This window comes from Parasteatoda tepidariorum, chromosome 5, assembly GCF_982258835.1.
Source record: "Parasteatoda tepidariorum strain Cologne lab strain chromosome 5, Ptep-v5.0, whole genome shotgun sequence".
NCBI lineage: Eukaryota > Metazoa > Arthropoda > Arachnida > Araneae > Theridiidae > Parasteatoda > Parasteatoda tepidariorum.
In genome coordinates, this window is record NC_141759.1 from 96,041,875 (window position 1) to 96,062,935 (window position 21,061).

Genomic DNA, 21,061 nt, shown 5'->3' on the forward strand with positions numbered 1-21,061 from the left:
TAACGCTCAAACTATTTTTAAAAGTACTTTAATTTCACATACACAAAAACTCACTCATAAATAATATTCTGCGAAGAAATAAAGAATTATCATTACTTGCTCCGATAAAAAAATTTTTTTTCTGACATTACAACAAAACTTACAATTATTATTTATATTTTATGCTATTTTATATTATTTTTTATATTTTATAAATTTATATTATTTTTTACTATATATGATTTTCATAAATAATTTACTCATTGCAATTGAGATTTTATATTTAAATAATTTCTAGATTATAAAATTCAAGATTCAAAGCAAAATTCAATAAATTTGTAAAAATGTTGTTGTGTTGTAAAACGTTTTTTAATAACAACAAATATTTTAAAACTTCCTACACTAAATTTTATTACGAAAACTAATTATGAGAATTCCTTTTTATCTGTCTTTTGATACGTATGCTTTTTTTCTCTTTCAGTAATGAATATATATACTACTTTAAAGAAACAAGATTGATACATTTTTTAGGCGATACAAAAAAAAATTAAATCATTATTTTAAAATAAAGTAAATGCTTCTTTCATTGCAATAAGAACATGGAATTTAAAAGTAGATAAATTTCTTTGTAATTTATTATAATTATTTTTTAAAAACTCATATGGAGAGCGATAATTTCAATATAAAAAAAAGAGAATTAATTTTTACATAATTAAAAAAATATATAGTCTTTTAATTTATGATCTTTGAATAAAAAAATTGCAAGAACTCAACATTCCACCGAAGTTCCGAGTAGGACCGAACCTACAACACAGACCTTTGAGGCGAACGCTCTAACCACTACACCACGACTCTTGTACCTGACAAAGATTTAAATTTAAATCATGTGTTTTTACGTTATTATGTTCGTTACATGACAAGTTGTAACAAATTTTTACTTTATTCAGTATTTTGGAAATTCTTTAATTTCATCTTAGTTTAGTTTCATAAGAATTAAAACTCATAGCTTCCTTGTCAGTTATTGACAATGAGCAGACTCAATATTATCAACAAACAAATATTTATCTCCAGTTTAAATAAACAAAAATAATTATAAGTATTTAAAAATAGAATACAAATTGTAATAAAAATCTACACTGTTCAGTTTATTCAAATTTAAGAGAGACGTAAAATAATATCCTTCTTGGGCACTCACATTCTTTTTTAGAAACATTTTTACCATTGAATTTACGTTTATAATCCCAAAAAATTAACGTAAACATAACTATGCAACAAAGCGTAACTTTTTCGTTAAAAAAACGTTTTTAAAAATCGGTAAAAAAATGGGTAAAATGTACACGTTAATATAACGTATTTTTAGTACTCATTTTTAACGAAATATTTAAAGGGAAAATTGATAGCGTTAAAATACCGTCATTTTAACGCATACGTTTTAACGAATGAAGAAATGGTGAAAATCATCACGTGAAATTGACGTAATTTTAACGTTAAGTCCAAAACCTTATACCGAACGAACGTATTTTTAACGTTTATTTGCCCCTTCATGCTGCATGGGTACTTATGATTTTTTTTGTTTAGTGCTTATTTTATGTTGAAAAATCTGGGTATAAACCCTGCAAGTATTCTTAAGTAAATGAACAAAATTTTTTTAGACCTCATTTTTAACCCTTATTAAAACATAATTTCTGCCTCAACAATCATACTGGCACTTATTATAATATTTCGAAAAATAGGTAGAGATACATATAAATATTGCCATAGCTGTTTTTTTTAATTTTTTTTTTACAATAAATGGTCTTGTGCATTTATAGAGATGTTGATGAAACGCACTTGTTTCTTTTGACAGCCAGCGCTGATTATTTTTATATTCAAATAAATTACTCCAAAATAACATCAGAATTTCAAGTCCAAATAGCAAAAATTGTTTATTGAATTTATAAGTTAAGTCAATTAAGCTCAATAAATTTTATTGAACATTATAAAAGTACATCACAGTTATTGCCAGTACAATTTAGAAGAATCTTTCAACGTAACTTCAATAAGAAATTTCATTCCTCTGAAATAATAATAAAAGAATTAACAAATTTGTAGACTAACATATATTATTTTTTAGACTAATAAGACATATAATATATAGATGCATAAAACTTTTTTTTAATAGAAGAGAAGTAGATGGATGTGATTTATCTTAATTTGAAGAAAGTAAAATAAATTTGCCAAAGCAACAGCACAGCAACCCAAATTTTTTACTTTCTATGACTGCAATTGAGCATGAGGTTCCAATATGTGTCTCAAGAAAAGGTGTTAATCTTATTATAGTACCACTTTGCAGACCAGCAAAACATCTTTGCAAACCAAGTACAAATAACAAATGATACAAATATAATAATAATGATACTTTGATAACATAATGTACTTTTAAACAAATTTTAAGTTTTTTTTTGCTGGCTATCAATTTAGTGTCAAAAAATTATAACTGCATAATGTAAGATAAAAAATAACAGAACTAGAAGTTCCTAATATCAATTTAGACTGTGTTTTGCCAATTTATAATGAATAAAATAATCTTAACTGAACTTGCCACAATCACAACTTATAATATTATGAGCTTTTGTATTTTAATATATTGAGCACTGTAACCTCTCTGGATAATGGTCTAGTTTTAATTGAAATCTGGTATTTTTCTTGAAAAAAAGTATTTGCTATGGCAAAATATCAAAAAAAATAAAAATAGTAAAGTTTCATAATTTAAATTGATTTTCCGAATGAAATATACCTCAAATACTGGAAATATGATAGAAAATAAATACTATGTGCAATTGAATAACCATTTCAACACATAAATTTAAAGCAAAATGAATTTAAGCTTACGCTTCTAGAATAGTTTTTTAAATGTGGATTAGGGTGGATTGATTAGGTCTCATTTTAAATTTTTCGGCAGTAGTGCTTACCGCATCACTACTTTAAGAACTCTACATTTATATTTTCTGCCACCTTAATACGGCCAGAAGTTGTAAAAATGTGATTAAAACATGCTTAAAACTAAAAATATATATTTAATGTACGGTGTTGTGGCACCCTATCTCTTTTATTTTCCCTATATTTCTGTTCCCCTATTCCCTATTTTAGGAAAATTTCAACAAAATTCCAGACTCTATTTTACCTATATGCTGTATTGGTAATTTTTCATAGGAAAAACATAATTTTTGTTTATACTATCAATAAATGAAGATATCATGAAAATATTCTACTGAAATCAGAAAGGGAAGATAAATGCAAAATCAACTAAATAATTTTATTTAAATTGCCTGATTTTTTTTTAAAATCAATTAATTTAAACAATCTGATTTTTCAAAAAGATTATTAATTTAAGTAGAAAATATTTCTTATATAATTTTTAAATACATTGTTTAGAGTGAGATTAAGAGTGATTTCAGTGATAATGACGGTTTTTTACTAAGAAATAATGAACGGGATAGATTATTATATTTACATGCCCCTTTCATTGTTTCAGCAAAGAAACCATTTAAATAAACTGATTTTTATTTTTTTTAAAGTAAGAAATATTTTTAAATATAATTAAAATATCCGTAAATTTTTATTAAATATAATTAAATTCCTTCTTTGAAAAAAAAAAAAAAACTCTCTAAAGTCTGATTTTATTGATAATGAAGGTTTTTTTTTTATTAAGAAATAATAAAAGGATAAGCTTGTAAAACATTCATATTCCTTTCATTAAAAGAAACCATTAATTTAAATTAACTGTTTTTTTTTAAATATTAATTTATATGAAATATTTGTATACAATATAATTAATAAATATGTTATTTATGGTGGGAATTTGAAGGTTTTTTACTAAGAAATAATAAAAGGGATATGCATTTAAATTATCATATTTCAAAATAAACTAAAAAAAAAGGGCGACTGAACAAGGATAAGAGAGACATGAAAATTACAATTTTCCATTAAATGCATGTAAAAAAATTTTCTTATAAAAAAACATATTTCAATTTTACCCATTTAGTTTTATGCATTTTTAAATGCTGTGCTTTTAAAACTTCTTAACTCTGAAGTTTGTAAATATCAAAACTTGTTCTATTCAGAGAAATTTATTAGTTTTTTTTTCCTTTCAAATTTACAAAGAGTAAATATTTTTTGATCTTGCGTTAATGTGATGAAAGGTTTTCTCAAACTAATTTGCTCTTTTTTAGATATCTAATTGACAAATAGTCTCCCAATCTTTAACATTCTTTAGCAAGTTAAGCTGGAAAAATATTACTATGTTTTTATTTAATCAATGAATAGTTTTTAATAATTGGATAAAAATTTTATTTTAAGTATTATAAACAAATTTTAACAGATGCGAATATAAAAACAAAAAATCACAATTTTTGCCAACTATTCAAAAAGGAGGAATTATAGCAGCCAACACTTTAAATAGATGTTAGAATTATTTCCTTTGAATCTCAGTATCTTATTACAGTAACTGACTATTTTAAGATAGGCCATTTTAGAGGTATAGTGTAGAAATTTTTTTTTTTGAATTTGTGATTTTTAGATTTCAAATTAAATTCACTGACAATTTCAGGTTTTCCCATTTCTCCCTGATAAGTAAAAAAATTGAGAATGATAAGTTACCACCTCAACAGCAATAAATTTTGGATTTGTTTACATTTAGATTACATTAAAATTAAGTGTAATGCTCATTTAATATAATAAAATTTAAGCATTAAATTATTTAACATATTTCTTAAGAATGGTAGTTGAAAATGTTTCCACATTGTTGTTAAAAAGAGGACACTTTTTTGACCCACCCTAATATCAAAATTAAACATATTTTTTATTGTAAAAAATTTTTTTTTGTGCACGTTTTCGCCTTTTAACCAACAATAATTTTGAGTGAAACTATGCAATTCCCTGGAAAAGAGACTCACCTAATTTTGTTGATGGTACACTATCAGATTTTAATGGACGCTGTCCACAAATTTGAAAAAATAGGTCTTCAGGGCTAGGAACTTCTTTTACTCCTTTCTTGTCAAAAAACTGAAATATAAATAGAGTAAAGGAAATGTTTAAGAACAGTATTCTAAATTACTATATACTAGAAGTTCATACTGTGTTTTACATTTTAAATTTGACATAAAATGCAGAACAAAATTGTGTAACTTACATTTGATATATTTGTGCAGTCCCTTAGTAAGTATTCTAAAGATCTAGGATGAGTGATTTCAACAGCTTGACTCACATCAATCACCCAAGTTTTGTCTTCATACCATAGTAGATTGTATTCGCTGAAATCAGCATGTACTAATTTGCATTTGGTGTACATATCTTTCATTATCTATGAATTGAAAAACATGATTATATTACTGAAAATTATTCTTTTTAATATGAAAAAATATTATATTGGATTGAAAAAAATTCATTGTTTCGATTTAAAGAAACAAAAATCCATTCAGTACATTTAGTTACATTAAAATCTAATATACCTAAGTTTAAGTCTAGAGGTGTGGCCCATTTATTTGCTCGGTAGCGGCATATTACAAAATGGAAACCAGCAGAACTTCTCATTTTCTTAAATTATGATATAAAGACCATTACTATCAGTGATTTTGTTGGAAAACTACACGCGCTTAAGACCCTTGATTGCAGAATTCCCAGCTCATTCTTTACTAAAAACAGATCCCTACCTAAAATATAAATCTTAAAACAATCTAAAATCTTTTCAAATTATGAAATCCTACATGAAAGGAAATAAATTAGAACTTAGAATTTTGTTTCAAAAATAAAAGAAAAAAGAAGAGAGTGAAAATAGTCTCCAAGATGAAATATATAAAAATGTGATATTGAACAGACAATGTGATATAAAGTTTCTACTTCTTTATCCACCTTTTTGCATGCACATTTATAAGGATTGCATTGATTGTATACTTAATTCAAATACAATTAATAAAGAATTTCAAAAATATAGGATAAGAGTTACATTCGTCATCTTGGATTCTAGGTGAAATTTTTAATTTGTATTTTCACAATATTTTTTTGTACTTCACAAACTTTTGATGATTTAATATTTGGTAACAGAATACCTTTAATAAAAGGTAAAAGATAAAGGGGTAACTTTATTAGACTGGGAGAAATAGCACTTGATAATTTTTAGAGCTTCTATTAATTTTTTATCAAAACTGTAAAGCACTAAAATTATGCTATTTGGGGTTTTGAGTGAGTAATTTAAAATTGCACATTTATCAGTTTATAGATTTTATAAAATATAATCTTATTGTAGTTTAAATTTACATAAATTTATTTGGCTGAAGCAAAAAATTTCCTTTATGGATAATTGGATCAAAATAAAGATACTTAGCAAAAAAAAATTTATAAAACTGTACTAGCTTTCAAAAACTGTTGATTGCAGAATCGCATAAGCATTATTTTGTGAGAAAAAATTAAGGGATTTATAATATTGCAAATTTTATATTTCAAATTCTGATTGGGTGACGCCCTTATATTTTACATGTATCAAAAGCTAATCCTAAATAGAGTAAATATCCATCATTAACTTGTGAAAATTAAATGGAAAAAGGATTAAAAACATAATTGGAATGTTTCCATCCCATCTCCACCCCTACAACAGTCGAGTTTTGTTGGGGGACGAAGGGCCTTTTGAGGAAAAGTAAACGGTACTCAAAATAATTTTTTTCTATTACCTATTACTTTTAGTGAAGATAAAAAAAAATTGATTTTAAAGTTTAGTTTAATTCTGCTTACATAAACCCGCTGGCTTACTATCTTTTTTATTTTTTGCAATGGAGTTTTGTATTGTTTGCGTATTTGATGTGCTATAGCTCGTAAGCAGAACCATTGATTACTAATATTAACTTATAAAAAATAAGAATGACTCTGAAAGGTATGGTATGCAATTTTTAAATGCAAAAGTGTACTTACTCTATTTTTATTATTGTTTATAAACACATTCCATTTACTGAATAAAACACTAAAAAATAAACCTGTTCAAATACACTTAAATTATAGAAATCAGTTATGATTTTGGAGATGATGGCAATTATATAAATTTTACGCACTCAGATCAAATGTCAGAAACAAAAGTGGTAGAGTATTAATATCATGTACATTGTGGTTTGGAAAAATATTCAAAACTAATTTTCATATTTTTAAAAGAGCATGCGCAACTAATTTTTTATTAATAAATGATAGTGTCACATCAATTTAATGAAACAGAGAAAGTATTTGTTATGAACTAATTTTTAAACATCAACATTTTAAAGCTAATATTAATGAAGTTTTAACTAAAAAAAAAGTAACTTGATCCAAAAAAAGGCAATTGAAAATATTGGGATTTGAACTCTAAAAATTGGGTACATTGTAAAGGAAGTGAATTAAGCTCAAGTCAGCTTAAAAAAAGAAAAAGCAAATATGATTTAGGATAAGTATAATAAATTATCTCAGTCAAATACATTTTAACAGCATAAAAAGTTAATTAAATAGTTTTTAAAATGCTATACATACATCCACTGTCTGTTCAAATATTATTGTCATGTCCTCAAATGGCAAATCAACATCTCGTAATTTTGGTGCTGGTAACATGTCTTTACCAATGAAAGTCATTACTAGAACGTGTTTTTTTAGTGCAATCACTTCAGGGCATGAAATATTTGCTTCCTTCATTCTATATAAAATAATAATAATGACTTTTTTAATTAATTTATAATAAGAAACTACAATTTTAAGGACATATCAAAGTGAAAGTGATTATATTTTTCATTTGGTATAATTTTTAATCATGAATAAATACAAAAAAGATACATTGTGTTTGTTCATAATTGAGTTTTAAAAAAAACACAGCTTTTTTAATTTTATTTAGCAAACCAAGAAATATTTCGTTCAATATATAGATAAATATATGCATATAAGATATTTTACAGCTTAGAATATACATGCTTATTATTTCTGTGATGCCATTTGCATAGAAAACTTATTAAAATGCATAAAAACTGCCTTACAGAATAATAGCTTACTGTTATTTGTGTCAAATAAACAAATGGACATTAGTACAAAAAAAAGTTAGAATTAATTTTACTATGCCAACACAACACTATGTAATGAACTTAAGACTATTTTCTTTTAAGCTATAAATATGAATAAAGTAATGAGAAGCCAAATTAAAAAATAATAATTTTAGGGGTTTAAATGAAAAATTGCAAAATAAGAAGCAAAACTAAAACCATACAACTGTACCATCTGTGTTAAATAAAATATTAAAAATTACAGCAAAGAGTAAAAATACCCAATAGAAACTTATTGTTTTACACTACCTGTCTTAGATTGATATATAATATTTATTTGATTAATTTGCTATCACTACAAAGATTGTGAGAAGAATTTGATTCAACAGTAAGTTCAAACTTAGATATGCCATAGAATCTTGCACTATATTTTCAAATGGCACACATTGTGATTTTGAATAAGGGTGCTTCCCTAATTCAGACATAATGCAATTTAATGAATTATTATTGTGATGCATTCTAAAGTCTAACCCCCATTAAACTTAGGGATGGAATTTCAGAGCGCTGCAAAGGTGTCATTGGCAAAATTAACTATCACTGCCAGCCATTGATTCTTTCTTTCTGAAATCATAACTATTTTAATAAATGGACTAACACCATTGTTTCAAAAGCTTACGTGAGGCTTGTAATGCTCATTATAAAAAAATATGGTACAAGCCCATTAGCTGAAACATTTCAGCACAGCAGCGAGTGATACAGATTAGTACAGCATCTACAGATTATTTTTCATCAAAAATTTCTTTTCATTTTTGAAGAGCGAACAAACAAATGCAGGGTGCATAGGCAAATCTTTCAACAAATAAGCACCTTTTTAAGAACTAAAAATATTTTTAAGCACTATATACACTAACAGAATGCAAAATAATTTTTTAAAACTTCACATGATCATGATAAAATAATTAGTTTTTGACAAAGAACTTTTTTCTTGATTATATTCGCCACCACAAAAAGATCGAAAGATTTTTCGGTTCGATTTCAGAGGGTGGAAAATGAAGCCAGAAATTGATAAATATCTTGCAAAATGCAGCAGAGTTGCTCATGAGAGTGCAAGAATCTCACCGAACCCAGCTCACTAGATGCACATGCAATAAAAAAAGCACCTTTAAGGGCTTTTAAAAAACGAAAATCGAAAGTAAGCACCGTTAAAAAATGCTACGCACCATGAAATGGAAATTTTAAAAGATCTCTAAACTGGTTTCTAAAAAAAATTTAAAAGCTGCTTTGAGAGAGTATCAAAAAGTAAAGAATGTTTTTTTCTGTTACTTGATTGTATAATTGCTTTATTGTATAAAATTCAACTCAATTATAAGCAATCTGAAATTTTAATGTATAATTCCTAAGAACCTTACATTTTTGAAGTCTGCTCAGTACATACTAGATTAGGCTGAATTTATACAACAATAATCTCCACATGACTGTGTTAGTGTTGCAGACAAATTCCGATTTAAGAAGATATTGCTGAAGATTCACTTTGTAAATTCTGCTACCAAAAGTACAATGACTAATAGACAAGGCTTAATTATCTCAGTAATAAATATACAAAAACAATTATAACCTTAATAGGTTCCTCATTTCTTTTTCAGCCCACATATGAATAACTTTTCTAGGATTTTGTTTAGAGAAACGATATTTGAAACGATGATCGTCCTTAATGTATTGGTCTCGGTTGATGAACTCGTTTAAAGTTGTTTTGAAAACTTTAATGGCAAATTCGCGAACTGGTTCTTCAGGAGGTGACTGATCCTCAGGAGATGGCTGATCCTCAGGAGAAGACTCTTCTTCAGGCCTAGAAGAAAGTTAAACATATTTATTTATCAATGATAACCTCATTTTGTAACAAGCATATATGAGTAAGCAGAAATGACTTTAAAGAATAGAATAGATAAAATACCAAAAGTTTAATAAAGTACCATTTTCATGACATTAGAGCTTCTTAAATTTTTCTCTATTTGGAACTCCTTTTGAAATCTAAACATTTTAAGTGCGTAGATTTAATATTTCCCATCTTTGCAAACATATTCAATGCACATAGAAAATGCGATACAGAGATAATGTCTATTTTGCACAGTACAGGGATTTATTTTGGAAGAAACTTATTGCTACCAAAAAATTGGAGAATATCAGAAGCAATGGAAGATATAAAAAATGACCAATACAAATGTTTAGCCAAGCATAATAAGTATAGTTTGAATTTTAAATAAAAGTTGATGCAGTATGAAGAATTTTAGACTTGCAGTTTTAATAAAGATATATATTTTTAGAAATTTTACCTTTATACAAATTTTTATAATCAATATAACATCTATAACAATAATTTAATTTTAAACAAAATTTATAATATCTTTATTTTTCTAAATAACTATAAGTACACTTATACAAAATGAATTAGGTGCACTTAAATTATTTTTAGTTTAATGTACATTCTATCTTAAAGAAGAATTATATATAAAATAATTGCAAGCAGATAGAATTTTCATAACTACTGAAAATAGTTTCTTTTATTAAACATTACTTCATTAAGATTTATCCCAAAAAATTAATTTTCAATATAATTGTTGTTTTTTTTTTATTTTCCAATAATAATTTTGTTCAGAATATGTGACGTAATAAAATACAGATAATTTAGAGAAATAAATAAGTAGGAAATCAATACTATTAGATTAGCAATTATAAACTTAAAATTTTATAATATTTAATGTTTTTTCAAGAAAAAAAATTTCTTCCAAGTCGAATTTAAAAATCTGTAAAAACTTCTTATCTTTGTTTGAATATAGTGCCAAACTTCTACAATTAAAGTGCCTATTAATCAACATAATTTTAAATTCAAATAAAAACTGACAAACTTTTCTTTTATTCAAAGTTCCATAATTTGTTTTTAATAATTAAATTAGATAGAAGAAAAAAACTATTTTAATCTAGACAAATGTTTTTTTTCTTTTTCTTTAAAAAAATATTCTACAGATATACTTATACACACTATGCTTTAAAAATACAATATAGTATACACTAAAAACATTATTAGGCCTTGTAGTTGGCCAAACAAAAAATTAAGATAAAATAGTTAAAAAAAAAACATCTTTTGGTATACTATGCATATAGACTACTTTTAAAAAGAGTAAAGGATAAAGAATAATAAACTATGCTGCTTTTAATTTTAATATCACTTTATTTAAAACAGGAGATTTTAAAAGTTTCCAGGAAAAAAAGAAAATCTCAAAATAAAACTTACATTCCACTCCAAGCATGATACACACATGCTTCTTTTCCAGTGCTAATACATCCAGTTAATGATTTCAAAATTTTATTATTCAGAAGTTTAAAAAGAATCAGGCTTGTTTTTTCATCTAATGCTTTTTCCTATATAGAAAAAAAATAACATTTTAATAAAACTATAAAAAAAAAAAAAAAAAAAAAAAAAAAAAAAAAATACAAAATGCTCTTAAATGTGAATGAATAACAAAACTATACAACCATATTAGTTATGGCATGTTTTTAAACTTACAGCAGTAGACTTTTCTCTTTTGTCATGTAATCTTTGACCTCTTTTGTTTTCAGCAACAGAATATGTTCTCAGTGAATTATAGACATTATTGGAAAACTTCATATCAAACATTCCGCCATCTCCAGTTTTTATACCAGGAGGGAACTAAAAAATAAATAACTTTAAAAAACAAAATAATTTACAATAGAAATTTCAGAAATACTCCATTTTCACCTCCAGATAAAAGAAGATTTAAATAGGAAAATTTTAATAGTTAATGCCCTCAATAATTTAAGTACAAAACTAAAATATAGCACTGGCATAAATATTTGACAGATAATGATTTCAGTCAGGCACCAAATTTTTATGTTCTTCACACAAATATTGTAAAAAAAAAGAATTATTCACCTCATCATGAAAAGATTCATTAAAATAATGCATCCCTTAAAACTTAACGTGTATCACTACTTCAGCTTATGATACACTTACGCTCACTAGATTTGTTTAACTATCTGCATGACTATGATATAATTTTTTTGTAATAAAAAAATATTAACATAAATGTCTCAAAACAAAACAAGTGTTAAAAAATACATAAAATGAACAAAATCAACAGTACATTTTTATTATTATTAATGTTTCAATAACTTTGCTGGTTGAAAAAATATCCTCAAAACCCATCAAATTGTAGAATAGTTATTTAAAACTTTTTTGCGTTCTGTAAAAACTGCCCATGACAACTTTAAGAGTCCTTGTCAAAAATGTTGATGAAAAAACACTAGGGGAATTGAGAAAGAAAAATTCCATAGAAATATAGCTCATCATTAGTTAGAAAGGTTCCATGAAACACATAAAAATCAGTTTGATTGCATGAGAAAACTCAGAGTTGTTTCTAATAACAACTTTTCAACTTTACCTGGTATCAAACAGGTTTTGAATTTTTAAATCCCCCTTTCTTGATATTAATTAATTAGATTTTGAAAAGATTTTTTTCCCCTTTTTAAATATTTATTTGCAATCTCAACCTCTGATGTGCATTCGAATATGAATATATATATATATATATACACACACAGGTTGCGTAGCCAAATATCCAACAAAAAATAAGCACCTTTTAAGCACTAAAAAAATATTTTTAAGCACTTTAAAAAAATACCATAATTAGGCAGGGTTGGAAAATTTTTGACAATTGACGGTTTTATGTTGTTTTAACCGTCATGTCAAAAAAATAAATAAACCTCTTGGTATTGTTTTTGACAATTGTCAAAAATCATGAAATTTTGAATCATGTAAAACGAACGAAGTTTTAATATGCTACGGACTAACAATATGCCGAAATAGATTGGGGTTGAATTAATTATGAAAACTTAAGAATAGAACAATGTGAACTGCATCTTTTTGCATAATTCGAAGGAAAAATCAACATAATAAAAGAAAAATCTTGTTCTGAAAAAGGGAAAATTAAGCGCTTTTTAAAAACACTCAATGAAAAAAGCACCTTTAAGGGCTTTTAAAAAACAAAAATCGGAAATAAGCACCATTAAGCATTTTTTAAAAACGCTACGCACCTTGATATATATATATATTGAAGGTAGTCATTACGGAGCACCGTGCATATCATGACATTCATACAAGATCAAAATCCAAGTCTATGTGTAATAAAATATAATGAATGCTACCTCCATTAATCTTCCAGCATTCCTTCGTCCACACATAGTCGGATCATGTTTTGAGGTCATAACTCCACCTTGACGAGACACACCACTCCTACCAACAGCTTGGAAAGTCTTTTCAGCTTGCTCAAAATTATGCCAGTGGTTCTTAGCACTTTGTTCTAAGTAATATTCCTTGTCCTCATCTTCCTCATCAGATGAAAAGCTTGTAGCATAAGGGAGACGTCTATATTTTCCAAAAGTCACTTTGACTATAAGACAAATAGATCATTCATTAACATATTTTAAACATTTACCAATGCATTTTACTAAAAAAATATGTATAGCACAGGAAAAAAACAACACTAATAACTTTTGATCTAATGATTGGATTTTTATGCACTCAGACACAATCTTACTGGTTGAAACTGATAACTTTAAATATACTAATTAATATTATTCAATGTTTTATGAAATCAGACATGTAATCACATTTAACAAACGTGTATTTTATTTTAATGAATTTGAGTTTTTGATCCTAAAATACAAGGGAGGAGGATAACTATCTGGAAAATATGAACCCAACAGTTCAATCAAAAGTGAGTCAGAAGTTTGGGCGTCTTCAATATTTTCTTCTATAAAATGTCTAAATTTAGATAAATTCCACAACACAATTTTATATATTACAGTAGAACCTCTATTAATGAGGTAATAACGAAGTCTATTTGTTTCTTTTTTCTCCTTTCCAAAATGAGCTTGGAAAAAATTATACACATTTTAGTTCATTGTCCGTGTTACAGGCACTTCTTCCCCACAAAAGCACTCAACTTCCAAGAAATATTACACCTTGAGAAGTCATCATCCATGAATGCTTTGCTAGTGTTCATGTCACTTGTAAGTTTAATCATGTAGATTTTAAAAACACAATATTTTCTTGAGATTTGTGTTATTTTTGAAAATGCGTCTGCCGATATTTCACTAAGTATAATAAAAAAAAAATATTCCATTTTACTTTTTAAAATTTACTACTAGAGTTGATTTCTTTTTTAAATATTTTTAGCTGTGAAATATTAAGTTCATATATGTTCATTTTTAACATTTAAAAAACGTTCTATTGTTTTTTAGCTTAAAAGTAGCTAAATTCGCAAGCACAGAAGGTTTTCATACATAGTTTCTATTAACCGAGATTTCCGATATCCGAGGTACTAGCGGTCCCAATTAGCGTGGATAATCGAGGTCTTACTGTATTCAGTAATTATTAGAAAAATTTGGGAATTCCTTATGTATATCATTTTACAATTTTTTGTAAAATGCATAAATCTAGATAAATTTTACTATACAGTTTTATTATAAAGAATATTTAGACATCCCTAATGTACATCCTTTTTCTAACTCCAATAAGATGCCTAAATCTAGATAAATTCCACAACATAACTTTATATATTGTTTGGAAATAATTGTTAGGAAAACTTGGGTATCCCTAATGCATATACTCTTTCAAACTTCTGTAAAATGTCTAAATCTTGATAAATTCTACAACACATCCTTATTTATTAACAAGGAATCATTAATAGAAAAAATTAGACATTCCTAATGTGTATCCTCTTTCAAAGTTCAGTAAAATGCCTAATTCTTGACAAATTCTAATAATTCCAGCTAAATTCTACAGATCCAATAAAAAATAAAGCTGTATACAACTTTATCGATAATTGGATTCATAAATTTTTTTGGATTATATTCGGATATATCTCACAATTAGTACTAATAATAATAAGAACATCTCGTGGTTTTAAATAAAAATTAGAATTATTTTTCTTTCTAAAATAATAGTCTTTAAGAAGTTATCAATTTCCTAGCATGATCTCTCAACATTGTGTAGTTTCATAACAAAACAAAACCAGATAAGACTATATTAAGTTAATTTAGTAACCATGTTTTTTTTTTTTTTTCAAAATGAACACTGTTAAAAAATATCTCTTCACCTTTACTGTAACCATTATATTTTTCTTCTAAAAAATATGATCTTTCAACATTGTGTAGTTTCATAACAAAACAAAACCAGATAAGACTATATTAAGTTAATTTAGAAACCATAACTTTTTCTTTTTTTTTCAAAATGAACACTGTTAAAAAAATATCTCTTCACCTTTACTGTCACCATTATATTTTGATTCTTCCCGTTGGAGGAGATTATCATGTTCCTTATCAAATTCCAACTGTAAAAGTTGTGCAAGTAAATAATCATCACTATGATCAGTTATTTCCTCCCCACGGCCACTAAGATCATCTATAACCCTGCGAAAAATAGATGCAAAATTATTACAGTTTATGCCAAGAAATAAAAAATATATATATCAGCAAATAATTGAAAATATATCTTCTAAAAGATCATTTAGCTAACTTGTAGTAGGTTAAAGTTTTAGTGCTAATTTTAATGAAGAAAAGTTCTCATCCCAAATGTTGCCAAGTTATAAATACCTTCACTTTTTCGTTTACCGCAATTTCTGTGATCGCTTATCGCATAAAATATTGATAAATAGGAATAAATTTGTTACATGTCTGCTTTGGTGCTAATTAATAAATTATTTAATTAACAAACTAAATTGGAAATCAAAGAATATTTTTTTAAAAATTTATTTTAACTTGTAAATAAAAAACAGTAAAGTTGGTTTTCATAGCTAACAATGGAAGTAATGTTCAGCATATCCTTAAAATAAAATAAAATTTGGATTACTTTGATTATTTTAAAATCAGAAAAAACATGCATATGCATCAGCAATTCAGACTCAGATTTCCAGTGATACTGATATTTACATTCTTTTAGAGCAATAATATTCTAATTTTTAAGCATATTTTATTCAATCGCTTAACTATTATGACACTGAAATAAGCTTATATATCTGTTTTTAAATGATAGATAAATAATATTTTTTGTTTCAGTATAGTTTAGATTTTATTTGGTTTCATAAAAATTGCTACTTTCCTTAAATGCCTTTTAAAAGAAGTAAATACTTATAAACATACAATACACCTTTACAACATATTAACAGTCACAAGTGATATTTTTTAAAGTCATTTAACAATAGTTGCTAATGCAGTTTTTTAACCCCAATTGTTACTTTAGGCAATTTAAGAAATTTCAGTTGGTGGCTTGCTTTCTTTCAAAAAGAAAAACAATTTTCTTCTTGCTATTCAATGGGAATGCTATCTCAATAAAGAAAATAATTAAGTATGAAATTAAAGCTTCACTTGTTAACTCCTTTAACCTTCCTAAAGTTTCTACAAGCACAACATAGAAACTCTAGGAAGGTTAAAGGAATTAACAAGTGTAGCTTTATAAAAATGGTTATAAATTAATAGAATTTTTTTTTTTTTTAAAATAACCCACATTAAATTTTTTGAAAAGCATATATTTATCCCTAAACCCTTTTATTACTAATTGCGTTATCCCCCCTTTTTGGTGTCAATAAAGCATATTTATTCCTAATTATGTATAATGAATTTACTTAATTATTGTAAGGTTATTTAATTATGAGATACAGAGATATTTTTAACTCCTCTACAAATGTATATACACATTTAAAATCAGAAATACACTGAAAAAACTAATAAGGTATATTTTCAATCTTTTTAAATTAAATAAAAATTCAGTAAGTTTTTTTTTTTTTTTTAACATATTAGATGCATTTAACGGATAGCATCAAACTCCTTTGCAGAAATAACAATATCTTTGTCAACAGTTGTATATATATATAAAAAAAAGGGTTTCTAATTCCAAACTGAGTAAAAACAAGTAAAACAATTGGCTGGAAAAAAAGCTAGAAGCATAAACCTAAATATCACATCATGCCTGCTTCTTTAATGGCATCTAGAGAACGACCTTCATTCATGGACATGACAACATCAGAGCATGCATCTGAATTTAAAGAACGAAATAGAAAGATTTGCATTTCAAATTTGATAATGATGTAAAATGAAAGAAAAAAATTGCAATTTTAATGAAAATAAAATATTTCACTTAATGTTTTATTTTACTTTTCTTTACATAATATGTCAAGTATACTAATGTAATAAATCAAAATAGTACACATCTCTTTGTCATCTTCTATTTCATCCATATGAATGAGTAAATTTTTCTTCTTTATGATCTCTGTAACCAATATATGTACTGTATTTCACTAATCTTAAAAAGTCAAAGAGCATTTTGACTTCATGAAAAAAACCAGCTTTAGCTCTGATGGGATATCAATGCAATTATTATAGCATTTTTTTAAATTTATTTATTTTTATATATACTTTCCTACTTCATAAACATGGTAAAATTCTAAAAATAATAGTTGCTAACTTAAAGAAGAAAGTAATTAAGTCAGGGTTGTCACTCAAATCTGTAAAAAAAATTCAGTGTTTTCCCTGTACATGTTATACACAATATATTAACAGAAAAGAATTACTATTCTCTTGTATGAGCTATATTGGACTAACTATATTTATTAGTTTTAATTGCTGAAAAAACAGTTGAATATACTCAAATAATGCTACAATACATGAAATAGTTTAGTATAGCTGAAATATCATGATTAAATATCCCATAGGGAACACTTTGAGTGGTCACCATTTTTTAAAAGACAAAAATAAGAAACATTTTCCAAGTTTGTAAAAAAAAAAAAAAAAAAAAAAAAAAAAAAAAAAAAAAAATCAAAATTCCCTGCATTTTCCCTGTTATTTTAGGTGATTTTAAAATTCCCTGTATTTTCCAGATTTTTCCTGTTACCCTGAGTGGCAACCCTGTAAGTATAACAAACATTTTAAAACCCATTTTACAGGATTCCTTCTAATTAAAAATATTAAAATAAAAACATACACTGTTTCTTGTACTGGTGGGATAGAATTATCTTGAACCAAGTTAGTAATTAGTTGTTCACTCATAACATCATTTAAAGAAACTGCTTCAGCAGGTTTGATTTGACCCCAAGGGCATTTATTAGTCATAGGCACTTTAACTGGAAGATCAGTTGGCACAACTGGAGTGGGAATAGATTGTATGCATGATTGTGGTTGAACTGCTACAAGAACTTCAGAATCCATAACTGAAAAATTACAAAAATCATTAGTAAGAAATATAAGATCAAAGAAATTTGTAAGACACATCTAAAAATATCTTTTGATGTTGAAGAAAAGTTAATGGAACAGTTTTAGAAAGTTTGACATTTGTATGCTTCTTACTGTCATCATAATATGACAAAGATACGAAATTTTTCAAAAAATATATTTAAGAGATATTCTAATATCAGGGGTCTGTCTAGGTTTTTCAATGAGGTACCTATTTTGTGAAAATTTAGACATAATTTGTGAAAATTAAAAATTACATTAAAAAATCAACACGAAAATGCGGTAAAAATATGGATTTATCGTTTCTTATGGGATAAAAAAATACAATTTTAAGAAAAAGTATTTTGTGATACTACCGTTTTTCCTAAAGTTGAATTTGTGAAGATACCGCTAAACGGTAGTAAGTTTGGCCTGGACAGACCCCTGAATATGAAACTATCATTTATCTAAATATTACTTGAGTAAGCATAAATCAAAGTTGAAGTTTTTTTCTTCTTTTTTGTTCTATGAAATAGAATTCAGTGAAAATTTATTAGTTAGGAATGTAATGTTTTCTTGTCAAACTGGGAAAGAATGAGTAAAATCAACTTGCATCCATAAAAAAAAAAAAAAAAAATGACAATAGAGAGCAGGGAACAGAACCTCAAAATATATTTAAAATAAAGCATAGCCGGCCAGGTGGCCGAGCGGTTAGCGTGCCTGACTGTGAAGCCATAGGTTGCGGGTTCGAATCCCGCTCTGGGCATGGATGTTTCTCTCTCTCTTTCTGCTGTCCTCTGTTGTGTGTATGTGGCCCACTCTATAAACGGGTTTGTGGCAGTGTGGCGTGGGCAATGTTGCTCGCCTCCGTGACTTTGGTTCACAGGTGCCCACTGGGTAACGTGAAATGAGCAACAATTCTGGCATAGTATAGGCAAAGATTCAAATTCAGTGCCTGCCATTGGGAAAAAATAAATAAATAAATAAAGCATACAAATAAATTTAAATATTGAAGATGAGGCATTAAATAATATTCAGGTCAAATATCAACCAACCACTAGTTCACCTCAGAAGATAAAAAGGAAACTGCAAGGAAAGAATATAGAGATTTTGTAAGATGCAATATTGAAAGCTATATCTCTTGTAAAAACAAGACAAGATTTTAAAACTAGAGCTTTTATTAACAACAAATTACTCTTATTTACTTTATTTAAAACAAAAGCTGCACAAATAAAGAAACCAAGCAAAGATAAAATTATGAATTTATTTATGTGATAGGCACTATATATAATTACTTCACATTAACTACTAAAGTATGATTGATCACATAAAATATCAATTGAAAAATAAATTTATTATTGAAAGTTTAGATCATTAAAATTTAAATATCTTTTACATTTTTGAGAATATAAGAATTTTGCTTGAGATAAAAGATGTTTTTGTAAAGAAAAAAAAAAGAACTATTTCTACATGCATTTATATGAAAATTAATCAATGGATGTGAACTTTTATGAACATATTATTTAATTTATTTATAATTTAATTTTTTTCTCTTCTCAAGACATAAGATTTTCCAGGCAACCTTTCCTTAGCATGCAACTGGGAAAATTTATAGAATAATTGGCATCAGGAAAAATGAGGAGAGAAACTAAGTTAAGTGTGAATCATTTAAATGGAAAACAAACTAAAATTTAAAATCACACTTTCTTTACATAAAAGGGAAGAAGGTTAAAATAAATGAAGGATGCCAGATCTAAGTTTATCAAAATATGCATTTAATATGGATCTTAATTAGGATATAGAGATGGAAAAAAATAGCTTAAAAAAAGAAAGAAAGAGATCAACAGTAAAAAATTTACACAGTACATACAGTAAAACATTTATTGACTCATTTAAATGAATAAAATTTAATAATTAATCCCAATTTAATTATTAATTAAAATATTTTAAACTTGCGTTGCGTTATTAAAGTTTTCTTTTTATTTAATAATGTAATAAATTGCTCATATATTTTATTACAATCGAAAACTGTAGTTTAACCTTTAAGTACTAATTTTTATCTACATAAATTGGAAACTCCTTGGTTAAGAAAGAATAATTTTGTTTATCAGGCCCAGAAAATGCATTGGAAATAGAGATTGTTTTTTTTTTAGCCTGAGAAATTTTTATAGATAAATTAATTCATTTTTGCTCAGAGTTAAAATGTGCGTGATTGCGTCACACTTACGACACTTTTGGACAACTCGAAACAAAATTTTGCAGAAAATTAATTACATGCCCATCTTTAATAAAACCATTTAAAAAGTATGGATTGTACAATTTTTTAGATACATTTAATAAACATACGTTTGTAATCATTAATTTACATCAAATTAAATGTCCATATTTGATTAAATTAAACATATATATGAAGTAAAGTTTTAGAGCATAAACATTTACCTTAGGTAGATTTATACGGTTTCACAATTTTCAAAAGTTTAAAAAACTATATTTTTTTTAAGGTTGATAATAGCAGAAATTTTAAAATGGGTGATAATGAGAATTTAATTGCTTTTGTTTATATTGTTCTTTGATGTCCGTTGTTGATGTCGTCTGCGCACGAAGCGCAACGAGAATGACTTTTTGAAGATGAGATGAGTTGAAATAAGAAGGACTTTGATTTCATTGGTTTGTCTCATTGATTTGAAAATAGATGAAAAAATAGCATTTGGTGTAATTTTTATTTTATTATATTTATAAAGTTCTATTTTAATAAATTGGTTTCGAGCAAAACCTCTAAT

The 21,061-nt window shown here is 26.2% G+C and overlaps 1 protein-coding gene across 1 annotated transcript; it reads right to left on the reverse strand.

Moving 5' to 3' along the window:
• Window positions 1-1,878: 1,878 nt before the first annotated feature.
• On the reverse strand, window positions 1,879-20,891 carry LOC107455805 (serine/threonine-protein kinase RIO3). The gene is made up of 11 exons (XM_087164561.1): window positions 20,721-20,891; window positions 18,055-18,280; window positions 15,340-15,488; window positions 13,221-13,465; window positions 11,563-11,706; window positions 11,290-11,417; window positions 9,616-9,846; window positions 7,504-7,663; window positions 5,150-5,320; window positions 4,914-5,022; window positions 1,879-2,035 (listed from the first exon to the last, which is right to left on the reverse strand). The coding sequence occupies exons 2-11, from the start codon at window positions 18,276-18,278 to the stop codon at window positions 2,028-2,030; spliced, it is 1,569 nt and encodes a 522-aa protein (XP_087020687.1). The 5' UTR covers window positions 18,279-18,280; window positions 20,721-20,891; the 3' UTR covers window positions 1,879-2,027.
• Between the last annotated feature and the right edge of the window lie 170 nt (window positions 20,892-21,061).

Excerpts from the sequence above, each read along its gene's own strand:
- LOC107455805 (XM_087164561.1), bottom strand. The coding sequence starts at position 18,278 with ATGGATTCTGAAGTTCTTGTAGCAGTTCAACCACAATCATGCATACAA. Across the intron at positions 13,466-15,339 it reads ATATAATGGTGACAGTAAAG|TCAAAGTGACTTTTGGAAAA; the intron begins GTGAAGAGATAT and ends TTTGTCTTATAG. Across the intron at positions 11,707-13,220 it reads ATGCTGGAAGATTAATGGAG|TTCCCTCCTGGTATAAAAAC; the intron begins GTAGCATTCATT and ends TTTATTTTTTAG.